The sequence below is a fragment of the Xenopus laevis genome, chromosome 6L, assembly GCF_017654675.1.
Source record: "Xenopus laevis strain J_2021 chromosome 6L, Xenopus_laevis_v10.1, whole genome shotgun sequence".
NCBI lineage: Eukaryota > Metazoa > Chordata > Amphibia > Anura > Pipidae > Xenopus > Xenopus laevis.
Genome location: NC_054381.1, coordinates 101,810,355 through 101,832,938, shown reverse-complemented (window position 1 = coordinate 101,832,938; position 22,584 = coordinate 101,810,355). Strand labels below are relative to the sequence as shown.

Here is a 22,584-nt window from a genome sequence, read left to right as displayed (position 1 = left end):
AGCTATTAACAAATATGCAAAAGGGGCCCAGCAATTGCAGACGTGGCAGTTGACAGTAATCGCTACTACTGGTGTTGCATTGAAAATAAGAAGGTGATGGTGGAAGTGTGTTGATATGATGACTGAGCCTGTTGGTATAGGTTCAGAAGAATAAGGGGAAGAGGCTGATAATGGAGCTAAAGGTGAATGAAAAGAAGAGGCCATGGGTGGAGGTATGGTAATTAAAAAAACGAATGTCTAATATCTCTGAAAAATGCGACTGCTAATGCTAAATGCTACTGCTACTGCTAAGTCTGTGAAATTTTAAGGCAGATATCGCTATTGGAGCTATGGTTGTATGAAATGTGATGATTTTATAGACTAATGATGTAGTAACATGAATTCCAGACACCACTGTTGTAGCTGTGGTAGCCTGAAATTAGATATTAAATGAGCCATAAATAGAGGCACTGTTTGGGCTACGGTAGGTGGAACTGCAAATGCTGAAGGTGTACCAGCATGGTGGTCTGCTGGTAGAAAAGCAGCAGAATAAAATAAAGTTGGTAGCTGGTGGTGGAGCCAAATATATGGTAGATATACAGTAAGGTGCCACTGCTGGAACTGTGGACTTTGAAAATCAGGAGAAATCACTGCTAGAATTGTGGTAGCTACAAAGGATAATGCTGGTGGAAAGTGTAGATGCTGGAGGTGTGTTGGCATGATAGAGTCTGGTGGAGGAGGAGCAGTAGAAGAAGAAGAGGCTGGTGGTGTTGCACAAAGTTGTGTGAAATATAGAACCAGTGGGTAGAATAATGGTACAGTAGTTGAAATTTAAGGTACCACTGGTGGAGATGTGAACTTTGAATGTGAGACTGCTGGTGGTGTTGCATGATCTCAAGATAGATGCCACTGGTTACATTAGTAACTGATCATTCTGGTGCTTCAGGGAGAGGAGCAGACACTGCTGGTGGAACTGCACTAATCTCAAAGTCATCACTGGTTGAGCTGCTTCACCTGTAATATAAAATAAAAATCAATATCATTATGAATATTCATTAAGAGGCATGGCATTAGAAACAATTTTATTCTCAGAGAGAATTCTCTTTGGCATAGGCCTCATTAACAGTAATGGGTACTAGTAGGAAAACAGAGAATTAGAATTACAGATTCATGAATGTTACTAAGCCTTTATAGGCCAAATACATTTTAAAGATCCCGTTGTGGTGGCAGCTCTTGGATAATCAGCCTTAGATGGATATACAGGTATAAGAAATAAGAAACTTTCCAAATACAATCAATTAAATATTCTGTACAGTGTCTGAAAATATCAATATCACTATGCCTCTCTCAGCATTTGTTTCTCTTCATTCTGTCTTCATGGGAGTTGGGTTTCAGATAATCATTGGGCGTTAGATCCAGTAGATCTTATAGGGGGGGCTCCTTTTGCCTAGAAGATATATTAGAGCTCACTCCAATAAAATCACCAGACATCATGTGTTTCTACATGCAGGATTCGTGCAAAAGGCAGCTATTTTGTTAGATTTTGTTTGTACTGGAATCAGTTGTTTGCGTGAGCTCTAATACATCTGCTAGGAAAGGAAGCCCCCCTATAAGATATATTGGATCTAACTGTCAATGAATATCTGACACCCAACTGCTGCGTGAAGAGAGAATGAAGAGAAACAGATGCTGAGAGAGGGATACTGTATATAAACTTGATTACTTCAGAAACTGTACACAATATTTAATTGATTGTATTTAGAAAGTTTCTTATTTCAGTACGATGCAATAAAGCTACTGTCTGTGAGCAGAGAAAACCCTGATTTAGCCCATAACATCTCAGGGTGTGCTCTTATCTGCTTGTCTCTTTGCATGTGGGAAAGATTTCAAGCAGTAAATGCAGAGAATGTTGGTCAAATGCTCTGTAGAACCAATGAATAGCGATATTGAATGGAGACGGTACCTTTCTGTGTGGATGTTTCTTTCACCTAGAATTTTACACAGGAGATTTATTCTGGACCGTGGATGTTACTGGCCACAAGATCAGTTACAGGGAAAGCCCTCCAGGGCCATTTGCAGAGCCAATTTTTGTTCCTCTGCTGTGTTGCGTGCGTAGAAGTCACAAGCGCGACGCAGCTGTTTCAAAGCTTTTCCCTTCAATCCTGTATAGATTAAAAAAAGAATAGTGATGAAATAACCAACATTAAATTCCTGTTTTGTCAAATTATTTGGAAATGATAAGATAGATGATGACTTTAAATGGACATGGACAGACACCCTACAGAGAAATTCCTTCCCGGGTAGCAGTCCATAGTGGGGCCCCACGCACAAGGTCATTGGCAAAGAGGTTTTTTTTTCCAACCCACAACTTTGATGTGATGGCAGAATTATGAAATTTAAACTGAAGACCAAATGCAAATTCTTAGAATCTCATTGTCAATAATGTACTAAAATTTAATATTAAGGTGATGTCACCCTTACAATATTTTTATTATTCATATTGTGATAAGGAATGCATTCTGCTCAAAAGTAAAATGCAATAAAACATTTAAAAATAAAATACATTTTATTATTCCCAGCACCACTTTAATTTGGTGCAGTTGTATCAAATATAATGGATTCCCTCACCTTTCTTGGCCGGCCGGTTCTGCAGAGCCCGGAGATGTTCTTCAATCTCAGCCCTGATGATCTTCTTAGGGGGCAGTTCTTTGATGAATGGGTGCTGCAGGAGTTCTTCGGCACTTCCTCTCTCAGAAGGATCCTTCGTCAAACAGGACTCCAGAAAAGACACAAAACTTTGTGACCTGGATAAAAGGAATGAGAAGCTATTTTAGCTTTATCTAGTAAAAAAACAGATCTATCCCTTCAAATGTCTAAAAAGAGAGAAAATGACTAAAGAATGTTAAACATCACATAGAGTTAAAGGGATGGTTCACCTTTAAGTTGTTAACATGCTAAAAGTTTCAACTTTTCAATTGGTCTTCATTATTTTATTTATATTTTTTAAATTATTTGCCTTCTTCTTCTGACTCTTTCCAGCTCTCAAATGGTGGTCATTGACCCCATCTAAAAACAAATGCTCTCTGAGGCTACAAATGTATCGTTATTTCTACTTTTCATTACTTGTCTTTCTATTCAGGCCTCTCCAATTCATATTCCAGCCTCTTATTAAAAGCAATGCATGGTTGCTAGGGTAATTTGGACCTTAGCAACCAGAAATGGCAAACTGGAGAGCTGCTGAATAAAAAGCCAAATAACTCAAAAACCAGACATAATAACAAATGAGAACCAATTTCAAATTGTATCAGAATATATTTTAGTACATCATATTTAAAGATAACTCAAAGGTGAACAACCCCTTTAAACTGATATATGGTTATAGCTACAAATATATTTTGCTTTGTTTGATGTGCCCTGATTCAGTTTGGCTGTGAGCTGTGTGGCCATTTTGGGGGTGGGATGGGAATCACAGGAGCATGGGGGCAGCAGGATTCCCGGTTAAAGTACAATAACAATATATAGATGAGAAACAAATAGTTATTCTGAAGGGTATCCCAGGATTACCCACAGCTATGCCATATCAGTCAACAAAGATATGAAGGGGACAATATTGGCATATCTATAGTGACATAGACCCTTACAGCTATGTGTGTATGGGGGGACTGGTAATGTCCAATGATTTCCCCACACATTTTTACTTTATCCTCTGTAAGTGCAGGAGTTAGGGCAGAGACCATACGCACCCATAACCTAGCCTGCATTTAGAGTAATTATCTGGAACACTAAGCTGCAATCAAACAAGCCCTATTCTTGTAACACAGTTATGGGATCTTTAAAATAAAATACACATCCCCAAAGCTGAGACTGAAATTCCCCTATTATAGCTTCTTTCAAACATTTTTATTTGAATCTTAATATATCAAAAGAGATAAGTAATTATTACATTTATGTAATAGCATGAAATATTTGCATAGAGAAAAGAAATGGGGAGAGAGAGAGGACAGAAATAAAATCGGTCCCGTCTCAATCTGACTGGGGATCGTTCAAAGGAAAGGAAACTGTTTAAATCAACAGTACTTACTGACAGCATATTATATTTAATAAACATTGGTGATGAGTATTGCATGCTCTAGGGTGGTTTCTGCAAAGTCCCTTAAATGCCATCCTATAGAGTAATGCAATGGGTTTACAGTGGAAGGAATTGTCTGAAATATCATTATTAAGTATTAGTTATTCCAGGTCTGAAAAAATTCAAAGTTCTACAAAATAAACGCTTACATATGATGTTATCATATAGTTCTTACAAAAGGATCGGAGGGGTTCCTGTAGTCGGAAAGAGTATTTATACCACGGTTCCCATATTTCCTTGAGTTTCTCATTTTTATCCATAAGTTTACTGGTTAGTCGTTCATTAACCATTATCCAGTTCAGCTTGTCTTTAAAGTGGGAAATTGGAACCCAGGGTGAGCTATTGCAATTTTTGCCCTATTATCACTTGTGACTTGTCTGAATGTAACAGTCCTGTTTGGATATAGCAGTTTGCAAAATATCACTGATGTAAGTATATAAGCAGAGTTCCATTGCACAGACACAATGCACAGGGACATGGGCTGGGAAGGACTCACCAGGTCTTTGATCGAAGCTTCGGTGGTTGGGCTTCTCTGATCAGGTGCTCCACTGGGTATTGCCCTGCGTAAGCTAAAAGTTAAAAACAAATATATCAGACCCTTCAAACATGTCTATAACAGATCTATTTACGAAAAGGTCTTTTTGCTGGAAATGGCGAATAAGCTTCAATTCTTCCCATTCTGGTTCAGAAGTTCTTGCTGCTCAAAGTCTAAAATAAAGTATCCATAAGCAGCCACAATTGTTGTGATTCACTTACGTTCTTGTCCCTCGGCCATTTCGATGGCGGTTATGCCCAGCGACCAGATGTCACACTGCAAAAGACAAACAAAAGAGCATTAGAAGGAGAGAATTGGGTTAGTGGGTTTTTAATAAAATGTAAGTTTCATATTCTACTTTAGAAACATATACATATATTTGTATGTGTGCAAAAGTACATGGCATTCTCCTTAGGTCAATTATGGCCAAAACAGAACAAAATACAACTTCTAAAATATCCCAATGCACACCCTAGTAATAAAGCACACCATGTTATATGTAAAAGTGAGAAAATGCTTTATTATATTTATAAACATGTATACAGCAATACATCTCCATTACAAACAATAGCAGTTACATAACTGAGCAAAAGAGCAAATATTTTAAAGCAGACACTTTGTGCAAAAAGGTAAGAAACCCAACGTTTCAGAAAAACTCCTTTCCCCCCATGAGAAAATTACTTCCTCTATGTCCCATTAACACTAATAGGTAAATGCTCAGTGTTGTTACAAGTATTATAAGTACAACATACTTTGCTGTCGTACGCCAGGCGCTGGCCCTTCTGCCTTATGGTCTCGGGTGCCATCCAATGTGGAGTCCCTTCCGCTTCGTGGCACAATCCAGTTTGCGGGTCCAGGTTCCAGCTGTTTCCAAAGTCGACTGAAATGACAGAATATATTAATGGAAAATAATTTGTTTAATCACAATAAGATAGAAACCTGAATTATGAAACCCCCTGACTCCAAATTCACAGAAGCTCCCCACCATCCATTACTCCATTATAACTGTAAGTTTTACTCACTGATCTTCACTTTGGCCGTCTCTGTGAGCATGATGTTCAGGCTCTTAATGTCTTTATGAACGACCCGGTTCTTGTGGATGTGGTGCAGCCCCTGGGGAGATAGAGAATGTAACAGACATAAGACTAAACATTCCCAACAAACAGATTGTATATACAGGTATAGGATCCCTTATCCGGAAACCCAATATCCAGAAAGCTTCGAATTACGGAATGGCTGTCTCCCATAGACTACATTTTATCCAAATAATCAAAATTTTTAAAAATGATTTCCTTTTTCTCTATAATAATAAATCAGTAGCTTGTGCTACTAAGATATAATTAATCCTTTTTGAAAGCAAAATCAGCCTATTGGGTTTATTTAATGTTTAAATGTATTTCTAGTAGACTCAAATTACGGAAAGATCCGTTATCCGGAAAACCCCAGGTCCCGAGCATTCTGGATAACAGGTCCCATACCTGTATAATCTATGCAATTAAAGAAAAGTCCTTAAGGGGTAAATCTGACCTTACCTTTAAAACCTCCTTGCAGACATAGCCAATCCAGGTCTCCTTCAGGGATTGGCCATTGGTCTTGTTGATGAGGTTGTGGAGAGAACCGCCACCACAGTATTCAAGAGCAATCTGCAATAGAAAGAAATTATTTAAGGTTGTGTATTGTATAATTTCTAGCAGTGATCTGTTTGGCACATAAGTGATAAATGTGATACAGCAAATAATTTCTTACTTCCAAGAGCTCCGATGAGCACTCCGTGAGTGGAGCCCTGTAGTAGGCTCCAAAGAAAGAGGCGACGTTCTTGTGCTCGCTGAACTGCTGGAGAAACTTCAGCTCCCTGCAGACTGAGTCTTCATCCTGGAGTGGAATAATAGAAATCCCTTTAGTTCACATAGGCAACCTCACAAACAGGAATGATATAAAAAATGGAAGTATAAAGATACGTTACCCGACTGATGTTTGCTATCTTTACGGCCACCACTCCTTTCCGATGGTGTCGTCCCTGTAATACAGACAGAAAAGTTTAACTTACACTTGGTTTTAGCTACAACAAGGCATTTTGGGAAGATACTAAATTCAGTGCAGAGCTATTTAAGCCTTTTTGTGAATCACTGAGTAAGTTCTTTCTATTCAACCATAATTTGGTTGGTCCCTTACCTTGTAGACGTCTCCGGTGCCGCCCTCTCCGAGGAGCACATCCTTGGTCAGCCGACCATCAGGAGGCTGGACAATAAAATAGAATAAAAGGGGAATGTTATTCATAACATAATATTTCAAAAGGGTAAAATATGTCCATCACCAAACCAACTCCCATATTCCATGCTCTAGCAGCATTTACAGTGAGTGTTCACATTATTTTCCCCTCTTTTCTACTCACCTTGTAAATCTCAGAGAGGGAGCTGGATTCCGACTGTCGCTGAGGGAAAAGAGAAAGATTCTATTAGGGACAGTATAAGGCTCAAGACTTGCTGAATAACAAAATGGTACTACCCTGTGTGAAAGATGCCTTTATCCCAAATCTACTAATTAGTGCAGTAACAGGGACCGTAGCATAATAGAAAATTACTGGGCCCTATAGCAAAAAGCATTTTAGGACCTCTTAAACTTTAAGACTAAAAAAAACATTTCTTAGACAAATAAAAATGTAACAGCCACCTTACCTTCCTCCATGGAGCGCAGAATGGCATTGCACCCAAGTCTTTTTGCTCTTAAAAGAGCAGTTGGGTTTTGAAAAAAAAAAAATCAGCAGACGTGAATGGAAGATGGTTTTTCCTAGGAAACGTCAAAAATGCTGAATATCTCGCAGGAAAATCACTGGTAATCGCAGGAAATCACAGGAAATCACATAGAAATCACTATGAAGTCGCTACAGATCGCTCACAACATTCACTTTATGGGGAGACGAAAAGAAAAAAGAGATTGTGAGCACAGATCATACACTCATCTTGATTTTAGAAATCATTTTTTTTCAAAAATTGGAAATCTGATTTTCCTGTAATGTGGCACTGACTCAGGTTAGCAAACATCTTAAGCAAAAATCCAACTGTGACTGGCTGCTTGATCACCATACATATTAAAGGGGTGGTAACTTTTAGTATGTTGTAGAATTGCTATTTCTACACAACTTTTCAATTGGTCTTCATTGTTTATTTTTTATAGTTTTTAAATTATTTGCCTTGTTCTTCTGACTCTTTCCAGCTTTCAAATGGGGGTCACTGACCCCATCTAACACCAATGTTCTGTAAGGCTACACATTTATTGTTATTGCTACATTTTATTACTCATCTTTCTATTCAGACCCTCCCCTGTTTATAATCCTGTCTCTTATTCATATCAGTGCATGGTTGCTATGGTAATTTGGACCCTAGCAACCACACTGCTGAAAATGCAAACTGGGGAGCTGCCGACTAAAAAGCTAAATAACTCAAAAACCACAGAATATCATTATATACTAAATTATACTTATTATACTAAACGTTAACGCTGAACTACCCCTTTAATGGTGCTAAAGTGAATGGGTCTAGCAATCAGATGACAATTGTCACAGGATGAAAGTCTATTAAGAGAGGGTTGGGTTTGTGGGTCAGAGGACTACAGACTGATTGGGAAGTCTGGGAGCATTTTACATTTCTGGTCACAAAAATAAGCAATGGCTGCCTATTATTAACTATCAACAGCCTCACGCAGCATCAGGAGCCATTAGTGGCAAAACTGAATTTCTCGCATTAGAGGAGAAACCTGAACAGCAAGTGACCAACTGTCTCTCCAAATGCTGTCAGTGACCCCTGTTACATGTTAACATGGGAGATTCAAGACATTTACCCTTAATACTTTCTTAACTTTTACTTAAAAGCTTTTTAATAAGTAAATGTTATATATAAAGTGAGATACAGAGAGAAGTATGAATATTAATAGCATTAGAGGAGAAACCTGAACAGCAAGTGACCAACTGTCTCTCCAAATGCTGTCAGTGACCCCTGTTACATGTTAACATGGGAGATTCAAGACATTTACCCTTAATACTTTCTTAACTTTTACTTAAAAGCTTTTTAATAAGTAAATGTTATATATAAAGTGAGATACAGAGAGAAGTATGAATATTAATAGCATTAGAGGAGAAACCTGAACAGCAAGTGGCCAACTGTCTCTCCAAATGCTGTCAGTGAGTTACATGTTAACATGGGAGATTCCAGACATTTACCCTTAATACTTTCTTTGTTTTTACTTAAAAGCTTTTTAATAAGTAAATGTTATATACAAAGTGAGATACAGTGAGAAATATGAATATTAATAGTATTAGAAGATGAAATTGATCACCAAGTGGCCAACTGTCACTCCAAACACTGTTCAGATTCCTCCCTTAGTAATTTCTAAACTAGCTAATTTTAATACTGAGACAAATACAGAGAAATGTGCATATAAATATTAGAAGAACTGATCTGAATCTCAAATATTTTATATCTGGAGAGTTTGTAGTCTCCCTGCACCCCCGTCCCTTCCCTCGACCCCAACTCTCCCATAATCACTTTTTATATCTATTAAAATGAGAGAAAATATGCAAAACCAAGACTAATATCCCAGGCACTACCTATTAACATAATTAAATATCCATTTTCTGCATTTATGTCATTATTATTTAATTTGTCCCCCCTGTGTGTGTGTAATGGTCCACTCACCTCTGGTCCCAGAAATGAAAGTGAGAAAACCGTTATTAACTGTCACTTTGCCGTGCAGCGATTTCTTGTCAGTGTCATGTGACTCCGTCTGCCTCTCTCCATTGGACGCAGTATTATCGTCGAAGATGCAGTTGCCATTGATCGGCCCATAGCAGTTATTATAAAACCCTGTAATTGTTTTTTCCATAGAAGGTCTCCAGTGATGAGCTCTCCCACCTCGGCAGAAGCCTCCCATCTTTCTCGTACCCCTGACTTGCTGAGGGGTAACATGGACATTTAGACACCATTGGATTCCCCTTTTTGAATCGCAAGGATATTCACGTTACACAATAATGAATAAATCAATGAATCATTATAGACCAACTAAAGGAAACATTGACACTTTGCAGCAATTGTCTTTTGACATATGAGTAGAAATTGGCTTATTGCTGCCACATCTGAGGTGAATTGCCAGTGTTTATTCACAGAAGAATTCCTGATGCCCTTACAGCTCCACAGGAAGAGTATCACATGGGAAGGGGGGTATGTGAAGTATAAAGGTGGGCTTGGCAGAGGTTCAGGGTTTAGAAGAGAGGAATCTGTCCCATCACCCACTGTGAGGCCCCACAGGCACCCCCATTCCCATACACACTCAGTATTAGGCACCAGGCTCCAGTCCATCTCTGTCTCACACACACACACAGCATTTTGTGTCCGGCATCCAATGGGAGAGGGGTTTCTTGCATCGTCATAACAAAACATAATTTGCTGCCACTTTAGCCAATGGTAGACAAGCTTCCTGCAGCCAATGGGAAAGCACTTCCTGACCCATCTATCCACAATTTCATTTGCTGTCACTGGGAGACAAGCTTCCTGCAGTGATTAGGAGCTGCTTCCTACAGCCACAGAGTGAGTGTGGGGAGGAGCTTCCAAGAGTCTGCAGACACAGGAAATGGAGATCTGTATGGATACAAGTTGCAATAACACTGTTCTGGGCTGCAGGGAGATTTCTAGAAGACATTAAATCAGTAGGGGAAACATTTATGGGCTGCAGTGCTGCTTTAGTAAAGTGTATCTGTCAATGGCCCACTGATTTGGGGTATCACTCTGCCACTGTGTCTCATGTCTGATGCTAGTTGCACTGGTGTCTGTGTTGACATGTAGTAATTATCTGTATTAATTACTAATCAGCCTTATATTGTGACATTTTTATTCCACGTGTACTGTATATTTGAGTCAGTCCCTAAGCTCAGTAAGTGACAGCAGCACAGAGCATGTGCAGTGAATCAGCAGAAAAGAAGATGGGGAGCTACTGGGGCATCTTTGGAAACACAGATCTTCGCTGCTAAAGGGCTGTGGTTGCCGTGGGCTGGTACAGAATCCCAAAACTTAATGTTCCACATTTCTAGCCTACTTCTTTAGTTAGGTTTTAGTTATCCTTTAAATCAAATTATGAATAAAAAGTGTTGAATCTAGGAAGAAACTAACCATTGCTACTCCTCAAAAGTAATGCTGAATGTGTGCCCTATCCCACAGTCACCACACTGAAAACTTTTCTAAAAGAATTAAACACAATTTCCATTGCTTATTAGTTTTGGCACGTTTATTTATCATTACTAAAATAATTATTTTCTAAAACAAAAAGCAAGATGAACACTCAAACTATTATTAGCAGGACATAGAAAGACATACACATCAGAAACAATGTCTTCAAAGTAGGTTAACATAGCATTGTTTATGTCACAGTAGTTTTTATTGTGCAAGTTCCTGATAAAATATATTTTTTATAAATCAATATACTTCACATTTACAAATTTTAAAATGCTACAAGAAAAAACATACACAGAATGTACAAGTAAAAAGCACTTTACTATCTATATATATATTTGGCAAAGTCAGGTTACAGCACTGGTATGTAAGCATTTCTATGTTAGAATCTTTAGAGAGATTATTAAAAATAATTTATTAAGCTGCAGCATGTTCCGCAGAGATGTACAACAGAAGGGTGTAGACATTAAACACGAAGATCCCATACACATACTGAATGAAGTAGATACAGCTGGCTTTGCTCATTAGAGATTACAATCTAAAATGAATCATGTATTAGAGGTATAAGATCAAGAACCCCCTCCTCTCTCTTTTATTAAGGATCAGAGTTCTAATATGCGAAGCACATTCTGAAATTTTAGAAAATTATTAACTATATGAATTCAGAAATGTATCAACTACATTACTGTGCAGAGGCCTTTGGTATCTGCATCTGATTCAAGAATCTTTTGCTTTTGCTTGCCCTTCACTTGCTGAGAGCATCCAGTCAACACACCAGGCTGGGTGAGATGTAAAATACTATATACATCTATATATATATATATATATATATATATATATATATATATATATATATATATATATATATATATATATGCCTCTTACATCCTTGCCCATCTATACACAGTATGGCCAGACACTAGCCCCAACTTCTACCTCACGAGAGGATTTAAAAATATGTTTTTTATTTAAACCAACACATCAATAAAACGAACACTTCAATGCACAATACACACCTTGTAGATTGCATCTGTATTGCAAATTAAAATTTTACAAATCAATAAAGTACAAAGACTATAGTGACTGCCAATTAAAATATGCCATCATTAAAAACAAGCCAGTTTGTAGACAAACATATAGCTTCTGACACACTGCTATTCCTCCTTGGCAACAATATATATACCATTTATAAATGTCAGTAAAGGAAAATAGCATTATGCTCATGTTATAACCATACCTGCAATAAGAAAGTAGTATTGTTACTTATCAAGTCAGCTAAGCAATGTGATTGTAAGTTTGCTTGCTGATAAAAAGGCATAAAATACACAAGCGCTGGTCAAACCTGTACTAAAATTACAAAATTGTGCTTAATTTAACTGTCAGTTACATAAGAAGTGATGTTACAAAAGGTCTTGTCAAGTAACCCGAAGCAACCAATCAGCAGGTAGCAACTTCTGATTGGTTGCTATGGGTTACTAGATGTGAGCAAACTTAACATTTTTTATTACATAACCCTGCAAGAGTCAAACCAAAAAAATTAAATCAGTCTCATGACCGCCAAATGCCTCACACATTCACATAAGAAGTACTTTTATAGTACACAACAATGACGTCTTTCAGGCTATACTCACCGACAAAGCATTCATTACTCTACTGCATCATACAAATTGAGACACAGTTCTTAAGACCCAACTGTCCAGAGTCTCTAAGTAAAGTGTTTATTAGGGTATGAACTAGAGTGCTCATTTTCTAATTTTATATTGGACTCTCGCTATATAAAAGAGAATTTCGCCGGCACACAGGATTTTAGGCTGCAGGGCAAGCCCTTGCAATATTTTAATGCAGTGCAGGTGCGTTAGTGTGCGGTTAACCGAAAATTTCTTGGCTCTCGCTATATAAAACATTGTTTTCTAGTCACTTACAAAGTCCAATGTACCAGAATAAGTCACTTACAAAGTCCAATGTACCAGAATAAATCACTTACAAAGTACAATGTACCAGAATAAGATCAAACTAGTAGAGATCCAGCAATTTATAAATAAAAACAGTAGGGTTCATTTAATGTTGCACAAATTGGGGCTCATTCATTAAAGGTATTCATAAAGCTGAACAGCAGAAATGATGCCAGCAGACACAATGATTTGCACTGAAGTTCATGTACAATCAGCTGCAATTTCATTGGGTGAATCACCACCTTGCTACTATGGTTACTAGGGTATAATGGGGGTAAAAAGCTGCATTGTAAATAAAAAAATACAACCTCTTGCAAAAAAAGTTTTTGCACCCTGCACTTGTAAATGAGCACTGGTTAACTCATTTAACATGGCCCTTAGTGAGTTCAGTGTTCTTCTTTATATTATAGACTTCCAAAGCATACATATTTCACTTCTAAATACTCATCAATACCATATTTTGACCCTTCCCGACCAATGCCAGACTGTTTCACACCGCCAAATGGGCACTCCACAGATGACAGCAACCCTTCATTCGCTCCAACTATCCCTACTTCCAGGCGTTCAGCCACCCGCCAGATTTGTGCTGGATCTTGAGAGTAAAAATATCCTGAAACCACAAACAAAAATGTCTTCACAAGTGAAATACTGTCAGTATATTAATCTCAACACTTTTTAAAAAAAAATCTTGTTTCATTACACTTTTTATGATGCTACAAAATGCTAAATCAAGTGTAGAAAGTTGATTAAATACTACTGTAATTACCTTCCTACCAGTTATAGTGCATTAATGTTTCCTACTATAGTGTATGCGCTATACTAAGGGATTTCTTGCAAGTACTTGCAAAGTTTTATTTGTTTATTTGATTGTTGGTAAATACAATTTTGTCATGTCAAATGTTTTTATCCAATTAAATGTAATCGATAAAACACCTCCATGGTGAATACATGCTTAGCATCTTGCACACAGCATATTTAGCTGCATTACTTAGATGCCTAGATCCACTGTATAGATTCCAAGCCAGACAGGTCATATAAGGTTTATGCCTACAATGGGGTTAAAGATTATGTAAAAGTAATGGAGTCTAGGTGTTCCAATTGGAAGCTATGTTTTCTTAACACCACATAATTGTAAAGATAGCACAATCCCCATCAATAAGGGACATTGCTGGCTATAAGACTTTTTCCCACTTCCCTGGCATCATTTTGATATTTAGTAAAAATGTAGAGACTTACCTGCTAAGCCAACATTGGCTGAATTTGCAATGGCAATGGCTTCTTCTTCTGTGTCAAATCTAGCAGGAGAAAAGCAACATTAAATTGAAGTACATATGCAAAAGCTGCCACTCTTGATATTCGGTGGAGGATAATCGTTCCCCTTACTATTTCTTAAAGGAGAAGGAAACCCAGTCGGCGCAAAAACCTGCCCACCCTCCCGTGTGTTGCCCACCCTCCCTCCTCCCCCTGGCCTACCTGCCCCGCTGGGAAAATGCCCCTAACTTGTTACTTACCCTTCTGCGCAGGTCCAGTCCACGGAGTTCACAGGCACCATCTTCTTCCACGCGATCTTCTTCCTGCTTTGACGCATGCGCAGTAGGAGCATTTCGCCAGTACAGATCTACTGCGCATGCGCCAAAAGTCACAAAGTTTTCCGCTTCGTGACTTTTGGTGCATGCGCAGTAGATCGTACCGGCGAAATGCTCACAGCAGTAAGAAGATCACTTGGAAGAAGATGGCGTCTGTGAACTCCGTAGACTGGACCTGCGCAGAAGGGTAAGTAACAAGTTAGTGGTGCCTTCTCCATGTCAGCATCCTGGTGCAGATCCCGTGGTTACTCTACAGCTTACCGAGGATACGTCAGGGTTCCTCTTCATCCAACTATACAATACCTACAATTATTCAGATCTGATCCTTTAAGCTGGCCACACCACTACCAATGATATCACTGTATGGAAGGGTGACAATCCCAACCAATATCTGGGTCCTATGGATATTGGTTGGTAAAGGGATCGCCTCTAGACAGTGAATGGAGAGGGGTAGCCAAGAGGGGCTGGGACACAGCAGCCAAAGATAAGGTATTCCTTTAGATTAAACTGTTCTTGCAAACATCATTTTAGTTATTTAAAATGAAGCACAGAAAAGCAAGCAATGATCCTTACTTTATGACTGGCGCTAAAGGACCAAATGTCTCTTCTTGTGTGCACAGCATGTTTGTGGTTACATTACTGAGCAGAGTTGGTTCATAGAAATTCTTCCCAACGGCGGAACGTTTCCCTCCAGCTTCAATTCGAGCACCAAGAGACGCAGCATTGCTCACATGTTGCTCCACCTAAATCCAAAAAGACGATCAATTCAGCACCAAATGGATTATGCAACAGCAGCATCCTGTCATTTTCATTTGCATCGGCTCTTTACCTTCTGGACTGCTTTTTCATTAATGAGAGGACCCTGTGTTACTCCATCACCAAACCCGTGTCCAAGTCGCAACTCCTTCTTCATGAGTGCTGCAAGTTTGCTCACAAATGCATCGTGTATCCCTTTCTGCACCAGAAATCTGTTTGAGCACACACATGTCTGAAAGGGAAAATAAAAGGTATGGGACTAAATAAACAAAGGTATCACATAATAATGTCATTATTGTTTCTGTCCTTGTTTTGACCTAAAATGTTGGGCAAGTCGAGAAAAACAGTTTTATTTACCTAATAGCCTAACATTTTGGCCACAGTCAGTCAACTTTTCAAGGAAAACAAACAGTCTGTCCTTTGTCACCCTTATGAAAGCCAAACAAGGTCGCAGCCAGTGACCTACAAGTAGGGATGGGCGAATTTTTTCGCCTCGTTTCGCGAAAAAATTACGCCCATAGACTTGTATGGAGGTGTGCATCAAAAACAAAAAGACGCGCGTCAAATTTTTCTGCGCGACAAAATTATTTTGACGCCCATAGACTTTAACAGGCGTCTGCAACATTTCGCCAGTGGCAAATTTTTGGCGAAACGAAACGGGTGAAATCCGCCCATCCCTACCTACAAGTACTGTACTTTGGGCTTATATCAAGAAAAAAATAAACATAAAAATGGGATAGAAACATTTTATAACTCATCTTTATATTCAGGTCCTCTCTATTCATATTTCAGTCTTTTGTTCAAATCAATGCATGGTTGCTAGGGTAATTTGGACCCTAGCAACTATACTGTTGGAACTGTAAAACGGAGAGCTGCTGAATAAAAAGCTATAATAATGCAAAAAAACACAAATAATAAAAAATGAAAACCAACTGCAAATTGTCTCAGAATATCACCCCCTATATCATACTAAAAGTTAACTCAAAGGTGAGCAAGCCCTATAATAGTTGTTTGGTGTGCACTAAAGAGTTTGACAGTTTCACAGAGGAGAATACTGACCCTTTAATAGACAACATGTCAGACTGTGTTATCTGATGGTGTTTTTGGTAAATAATCACAAGACATTGATATTAAAGACAACAGCAAACATTTAGCTTTTACGTACTTGACCAGAGTTCCGAAATTTTGAAGCAAGAGCCCCGGCAACAGCTTGGTCAACATTTGCACTATCAAACACAATAAATGGTGCATGTCCTCCAAGCTCCATCGACACCCTCTTCACAGAGTCAGCTGCATGGTGGAGCAGGATCTTTTGGAAAAAGAAAATAAAGCCTATTATAATGGGCTGTAATCCCCTAAAATACATGAACTCTATTTTGGCTCCGGGAATACAATAAACCAGGAAAGGCAACATCCTATGTAAAAGAAAAAGGTGGAGGCAAACAAGATCATTCACTAAGGAAGAAATGAATTTGCCTACCCCATGGGGATTGACTTGTTCCTACATATAAAATACTAACCAAGTTTAACAACCACAGCCACAAAGTGTCTCATGTGATGTCACAAGAGGCCATGCTGAAACATTAGCCGAGACTATCTCAGTCTTTTTCCTTAAAGACTGGTACAATCACAGGCATTACTGACTTGCTGCTGCTTTTGGGGGCAGATTGCAGCGGAACACAGAGGCATCATAAAGAAAAAGGAGGCCAAAGGCCTTGCATATAATTCTACTAGAAAGTGTGTTTTCAGTGGGGTGGGGGAGATGAACTTAACAATTCACTGAACCCAGATAGATATTGCTTTTAAGTGATTATCCCCAAAAAAGATGCATTCATAATATGGCTTCTTCAATGTAGGGAAATTAAGGTGTTGGGGGGAGGGGAGAAAGGCACATTGCAGATGAAATTATAGGAGCACAGGCAACCAGTTAAGTAAGCAACTGGAGTCACATAGGTGTAGATATCAGAGTTTTAGATTTAAGCCATAAGTGGTTATTATCAAAGAACAAAGATTATAGAATATGACACTAGTACAGAATTGCTGTGTTGTAGAAGAAGCTCAAGGTTAAAGGCCATTCTGTTATTAGAATGTAGAACAAGGAATACATCTGCTGTCTCATGTCAAAAGTATAGTGCAAGGCCAAGAAAGACACATAAAGTTTCAGAAACTACAGCATAGATACCATTCTGGACACTGTGCTGACACAGTAGATGTACCTTACAGTATATGGCTATTGTACTGAGACTGTGAGTCTGTCCCTAAGATGGAAATAGTGACACAGTTATGCTAAAACAGGAATGATGATTGGATGCCACTGGATCAGCCCCATGGAAGAAGAAATGGTTAAATAGTCATCTGTTGTATTGGTAATTGTTCCCTCCACGTCCTCACAAGCTTTCAGGATGTATGAGCTATTATTTAATACTCTGTATTATATTACTCTGTATTAATGTATACCTCAAATAAAGCTGTCTGGTTAATATCTTGAGTGAATCTGAATGGTTCAAGTTAGGCCCAGGGGGAACTTCGGGGCTAGGCTCGATTTGAGTAAGTATTTATTTAAATCCAAGAGAGACTTACTCAGTGTGGCCGAGAATCATATATCCCTAGTGGAGAATCATATCTATAGACGAGCGACAATATATAAAAGAATATATTATTATATTATACATAAATTTGAATACGACATTTCTCGTACGACATTTATGGTACGACAATAGGTTCCACACAAATACTCAAGCCCCACAGTGTAGAGTTTGATGGCATCCAATATTTCGGTTGTTACCTTTCCTGTTGCAGTGGAACCAGTAAAGGAAATTTTGCTGACAGCAGGATCAGTGCACAGGGTTTGCCCAACTGCTGGAGTTTTCTCTCTTGAACAAGGGACAACATTATAAACTCCAGCTGGGATTCCAGCCTGCTGGGCCAACTGTAAGGAAGCAAGAAGGAATTAGAGACTATTAAGTGCATTGAATAAACAATGTATATTTCTTTTTCAAAACAAGAACATACCTCCGCAAGTGCTAATGCAGATAATGGGGTGTCCTCAGCAGGCTTCACAACAACAGTGCATCCAGCAGCAAGAGCAGCTCCCACCTTTCTGGTTATCATAGCACTGGGAAAGTTCCACTGGGTTGGAGAGAATATGAAAATAGTTGATTTCTTTTAAACAACATCCATGTAGTCTTTATTTAATACATATAAGAAAGAGCTGCCATATTGCTTACATATACATAGTCACAAGAGCAAAGGTTCTATTGTAGTTCATGGTTAAAAGATATGATCAATGAATAATTAGACTAAATAAAAAGTAGAAGAATCTAAGATAGTTATAACTATAGAGATGGTTACAGTTGTGTTTCTTTCTTTAGTTGACGTCCGCAGAACTTACTGGGGTGATGATTGCTGCAACTCCTACAGGCTGTTTGAGAACCACAACTCTTCTGTCCTTAACTGGCACAGGAATGACATCCCCATATACACGACGTGCCTCTTCTGAAAACCATTCCAAAAAGCCGGCTGCATAGAGGATTTCACCGAGTGCCTCCTTCAATGGCTTACCCTACAGATGCAGAAGGGAAGAAGTGAGAAATTTAGGAGGCAGAAATGGAAAAAGAAATATTCAATACAGATGGAAGGAGGATGCCAGACGGGTCAGTGGTTGTCATTTATAAACACTGGGAAAATTTTCACCAGGGCAGTAACCAATGACAACCAATTAGATGATTGATTTCAGTTTTCAACCTGCAGCTGGTTGAAAAAAAGCTAATCACTGATTGGCTGCTTTGGGTTACCGCCCAGGTGCAAATTGGCCCAGTGTTTATAAATGAGCCCCACTTGTAAACTAAGTGCCCTAAATGACCCCTGATCAACAGTGTATAAATGCCAAGAGAAAGCAGCACAAGTGTCAATAATCTAACGATATAACTGCCCCTCTACATTGAAAATACACAGAGGTTTAATTAGAGGGGAGGGTCAAGGAGTGTAGAAGGCAGGGCCGGATTTAATCTGAAGGGCCCAGAGGATGGCGTCCTCTTTCGATCCCTTACACCCGCCCGGTGGATTACAAGCATTAACATAATTTATTTCTATTGGAGCCGCTCCGGAATCAAGATAATTACACGTCTGGCTGGGCGGCTGACTTTGCAGCAAATCAGGGCCTGGTAGAGGCCCAGTAAGACCCTAATAAATGAGCAATTTCAATGTATCTTGGTAGAATAGGTCAATTTACCAATGTTTTGGGGCCCTATATTGAATTAGCTGTGGGGTCCAGAAACATCTATTTACACCACTGAATATACAGTTAAATCCCTTCACCCATGATAAATGGAGAGTGCTTACATTTTCAGCTGTGATAATCTTGGCAAGATCCTCCTTATTCTGGATCATTAAATCATACCACCTCCGCAACAGCACACTCCTCTCCTGGGGGAAAAAAGGTCATTATTGTATGAAAGAATGTAATGCTAAAGCAACTAGAACTAAAGTAAAGACTCTCATACATGACACTCATAGTGCCAGGAGTGTTATTATTCAGCAAGAGGCTTGCCAGGCTCCCTTACCAAATGAAAAATGATTAACTCTCTGGATAATAGAGGCATTGCCATCCAAAAAAAGGCAGTGGTCACTGATTTAATGTACATGTCACACCCACTCATTTGTCAGAGGAACTCTGTACCTTATATGTTATTAAGTCAACCTCCAACACATTCCCTTCTTCCCTATAAAAGTGCTAAAATAGGAGTAAACCATTGTGCCCACTGCAAAAATAGAAGTAACATCGTTGTGATTATTAAGAAACTACATATTTTGGAGATCAATGTCACACCCCCATGGCTGGTCACTGCATGGGTAACAGGTTTGCTTATGAAGTGGCCAATATTTGTTACAAATCAGCTTATGTACCCGGGGGCCAGTGTAACAGAGCTACCAGTCTCAGGCTGCAGTGAAACATTAAGGCAGAGTAGCTATTAGTGTGATGATGATGATGATCGAGTGGTCTCTTACCTTGCCTGACACTTCTCTCCATGACTTGAAGGCTTCAGAGGCTGCCTTTATTGCCTCCCTGCATTCCGGGGGGCCACAGTCAGAGACTTGCGCCAGTTCTGATCCAGTAGCCGGGTCCAGCACAGGGAAGGTGACAGAGTGGGAGGCTGGCAGCCAAGAAGCACCCACATAAGCAGCAGATCGCAGCAGCAGCGACGAGGATAGGGAAGAAGACATTCTACAAGGGAGGTAGCGGATACCAGAGACAGACAGCCGGACAAACATCATCCACCGCAGCCCAGATCTGCTTCACTATTAGCAATACGACACTCACACGATCAAAGCTTTAGAGTAAATGCGATCAGATGATCTGATTCTTGGTCCAGCCTCTGCTATTCCTTCCTCCCGAACCCCCCAGACTATAAACACAACAATCCCTAGCTGCTCCTCCCCATAAGGTTGACATCCACAGACCAGGCAAAGTGCAGAGAGAAAGGCAGCAGGGTGGGGGCGAGTCACAGTCATATCCAATCGCCAGGCTTGGTCTTTAATTCTGATATACAGAAATAAAACATTAGCTAAACAAGGCTCAGAGAAGAAGGGGCGCCACCTGCAGGCAAGAGTTTAAAAATGCAGTTTATTTTATATGTTTCCTTACAGGCTGTCAGTCTCTTGCTGGGCTACAATTGCCCCCATCGGGGACGCATGCACGCTGCCGTGCGCAAATGTGGACGCGCGTGCGCAACCGGAGACGCGCGCGGTCGTGCGCAAATGAGCGCGGACAGGTCTGCGTCTGCAAGCTTTGACGTCAGAGAGCGACACTTTTTTCAGTGGCGGACTTGGGGTAGTATGCACGTGCCTCTTCTGCCTACCCCTAGTTCCAGCCCTGATTTTGTGACATCCTCTTAGTTACAATTACAGGCATGCCATGATGATCAGTCTGCGGATAGGAAATGTAGTTTTTTTTTCTAAATCTATTAGCTTTTCTTTGTATGGAGCCATCATGTTTCACTGTGCTTTATATAGTCTGTGCCAATCTTTTTTGCCCCAGGGACTGGTGTAAAGGCCAAATTCAGGTGCGCTGCATTAGGTTCAGCATACCTGCATCAAATTCGGGCTTGGCTCAGAGGCCCAGTTCAGGTATGTACCTACTATAAAATTTGGTGGAGGTTCCATCATGCTGTGGGGCTGTGTAACTAATTCAGGGACTGGGGCCCTTGTTAAAGTTGAGGGTTGGATGAATTCAACCCAATATCAACGAATTCTTCAGGATAATGTTCAAGCATCAGTCACAAAGTTGAAGTTACGCAGGGGTTGGATATTCCAACAATGACCCTAAACACACTTGGAAATATACAAGGCATTTATGCAGAGGGAGAAGTACAATATTGTGGAATGGCCGTCACAGTCTCGCGACTTGAATATCATCGAAAATCTATGGGTTTATTTGACGCAGGCTGTCCATGCTTGGCAGTCATCAAATTTAACTGAACTGGAGAGATTTTGTATGGACAAATGGTGAAAAATTCAGTCATTCAGAATCCAGACACTCATCAAAGGCTATAGGAGGCATCAAGAGGCTGTTACATTGGAAAAAAAGGAGGCCCAACTAAGTATTGATGTAATATCTCTGTTGGGGTGCCCAAATGTATGCGCCTGTCTAATTTTGTTATGATGCATATTGCATATTTTCTGTTACTCCAATAAACTTTATGTCACTGCTGAAATACTACTGTTTCCATAAGGCATGTTATATATTAAAAGAACGTTGCTACTTTGAAAGCTCAGCCAATGATAAACAAAACTCCAAAGAATTTAGAGGGGTTCCCAAACTTTTTCATATGACTGTATGTATGAGTTTTGTGGGTGTTGTTTGGTCTGTGGGGTGCTGGCGTGTTAGTCTAACCTGTGTGCAAGGTGTGTGACACACACACACAATTAGTGACCCCTGATAGCCACACCTAAAGTCAAGTGCAGCTGGAAGTGCCATAATCGTGACAAGCTTACTGTGCTGAATGCTCACTTAACACACACTGCTAAAATCAACAAGTAGATTAGAATGGGGGTATATGGGGCCATAGGTTTATAATGGGGCCACTGTGTAAATATGTTACCTGGTGAAAGACATTCTGACAGCAGATACACAACTACTGCAGCCACAAGCCAGCTCCCTAAACACAATGCCCAAGACAGCATGTGAATAAAAAGACTCATCAATTGCTTCTTAAGAGAGCTGGACAGTCACTTTGCAGTCTTTCACTCAGCATTTCCTAATAAAGCCACCAAATCATTACATAGGCAAACAGCTTGGGAAACTAGATTTGCACATTCTTATAGAAACAAATGCAGAACTCTTAGGGAAATTACAGATGGGATGTTTTGGCACCCTGAAAATGTTTTATCTGCATCAATTTGCGCTACCCATAATGGGAATATTTTTTTG

The 22,584-nt window shown here is 39.5% G+C and overlaps 2 protein-coding genes across 2 annotated transcripts; both read right to left on the bottom strand.

Annotated features, from left to right (window-relative positions):
- Positions 1 to 672: 672 nt before the first annotated feature.
- Positions 673 to 5,867, bottom strand: LOC121394704 (serine/threonine-protein kinase 3-like). The gene is made up of 5 exons (XM_041566335.1): positions 4,865 to 5,867; positions 4,605 to 4,677; positions 2,608 to 2,783; positions 1,943 to 2,141; positions 673 to 993 (listed from the first exon to the last, which is right to left on the bottom strand). Exons 1-4 carry the CDS (start codon positions 4,881 to 4,883, stop codon positions 2,023 to 2,025), a joined length of 387 nt encoding a protein of 128 aa, XP_041422269.1. The 5' UTR covers positions 4,884 to 5,867; the 3' UTR covers positions 673 to 993; positions 1,943 to 2,022.
- A 5,034-nt stretch (positions 5,868 to 10,901) lies between these two features.
- On the bottom strand, positions 10,902 to 20,658 carry aldh5a1.L (aldehyde dehydrogenase 5 family member A1 L homeolog). Its single transcript, XM_018267827.2, has 10 exons — positions 20,163 to 20,658; positions 19,497 to 19,580; positions 18,547 to 18,717; positions 18,168 to 18,284; positions 17,941 to 18,084; positions 16,321 to 16,464; positions 15,229 to 15,387; positions 14,973 to 15,142; positions 14,050 to 14,108; positions 10,902 to 13,423 (listed from the first exon to the last, which is right to left on the bottom strand). Exons 1-10 carry the CDS (start codon positions 20,427 to 20,429, stop codon positions 13,218 to 13,220), a joined length of 1,521 nt encoding a protein of 506 aa, XP_018123316.1. The 5' UTR covers positions 20,430 to 20,658; the 3' UTR covers positions 10,902 to 13,217.
- Between the last annotated feature and the right edge of the window lie 1,926 nt (positions 20,659 to 22,584).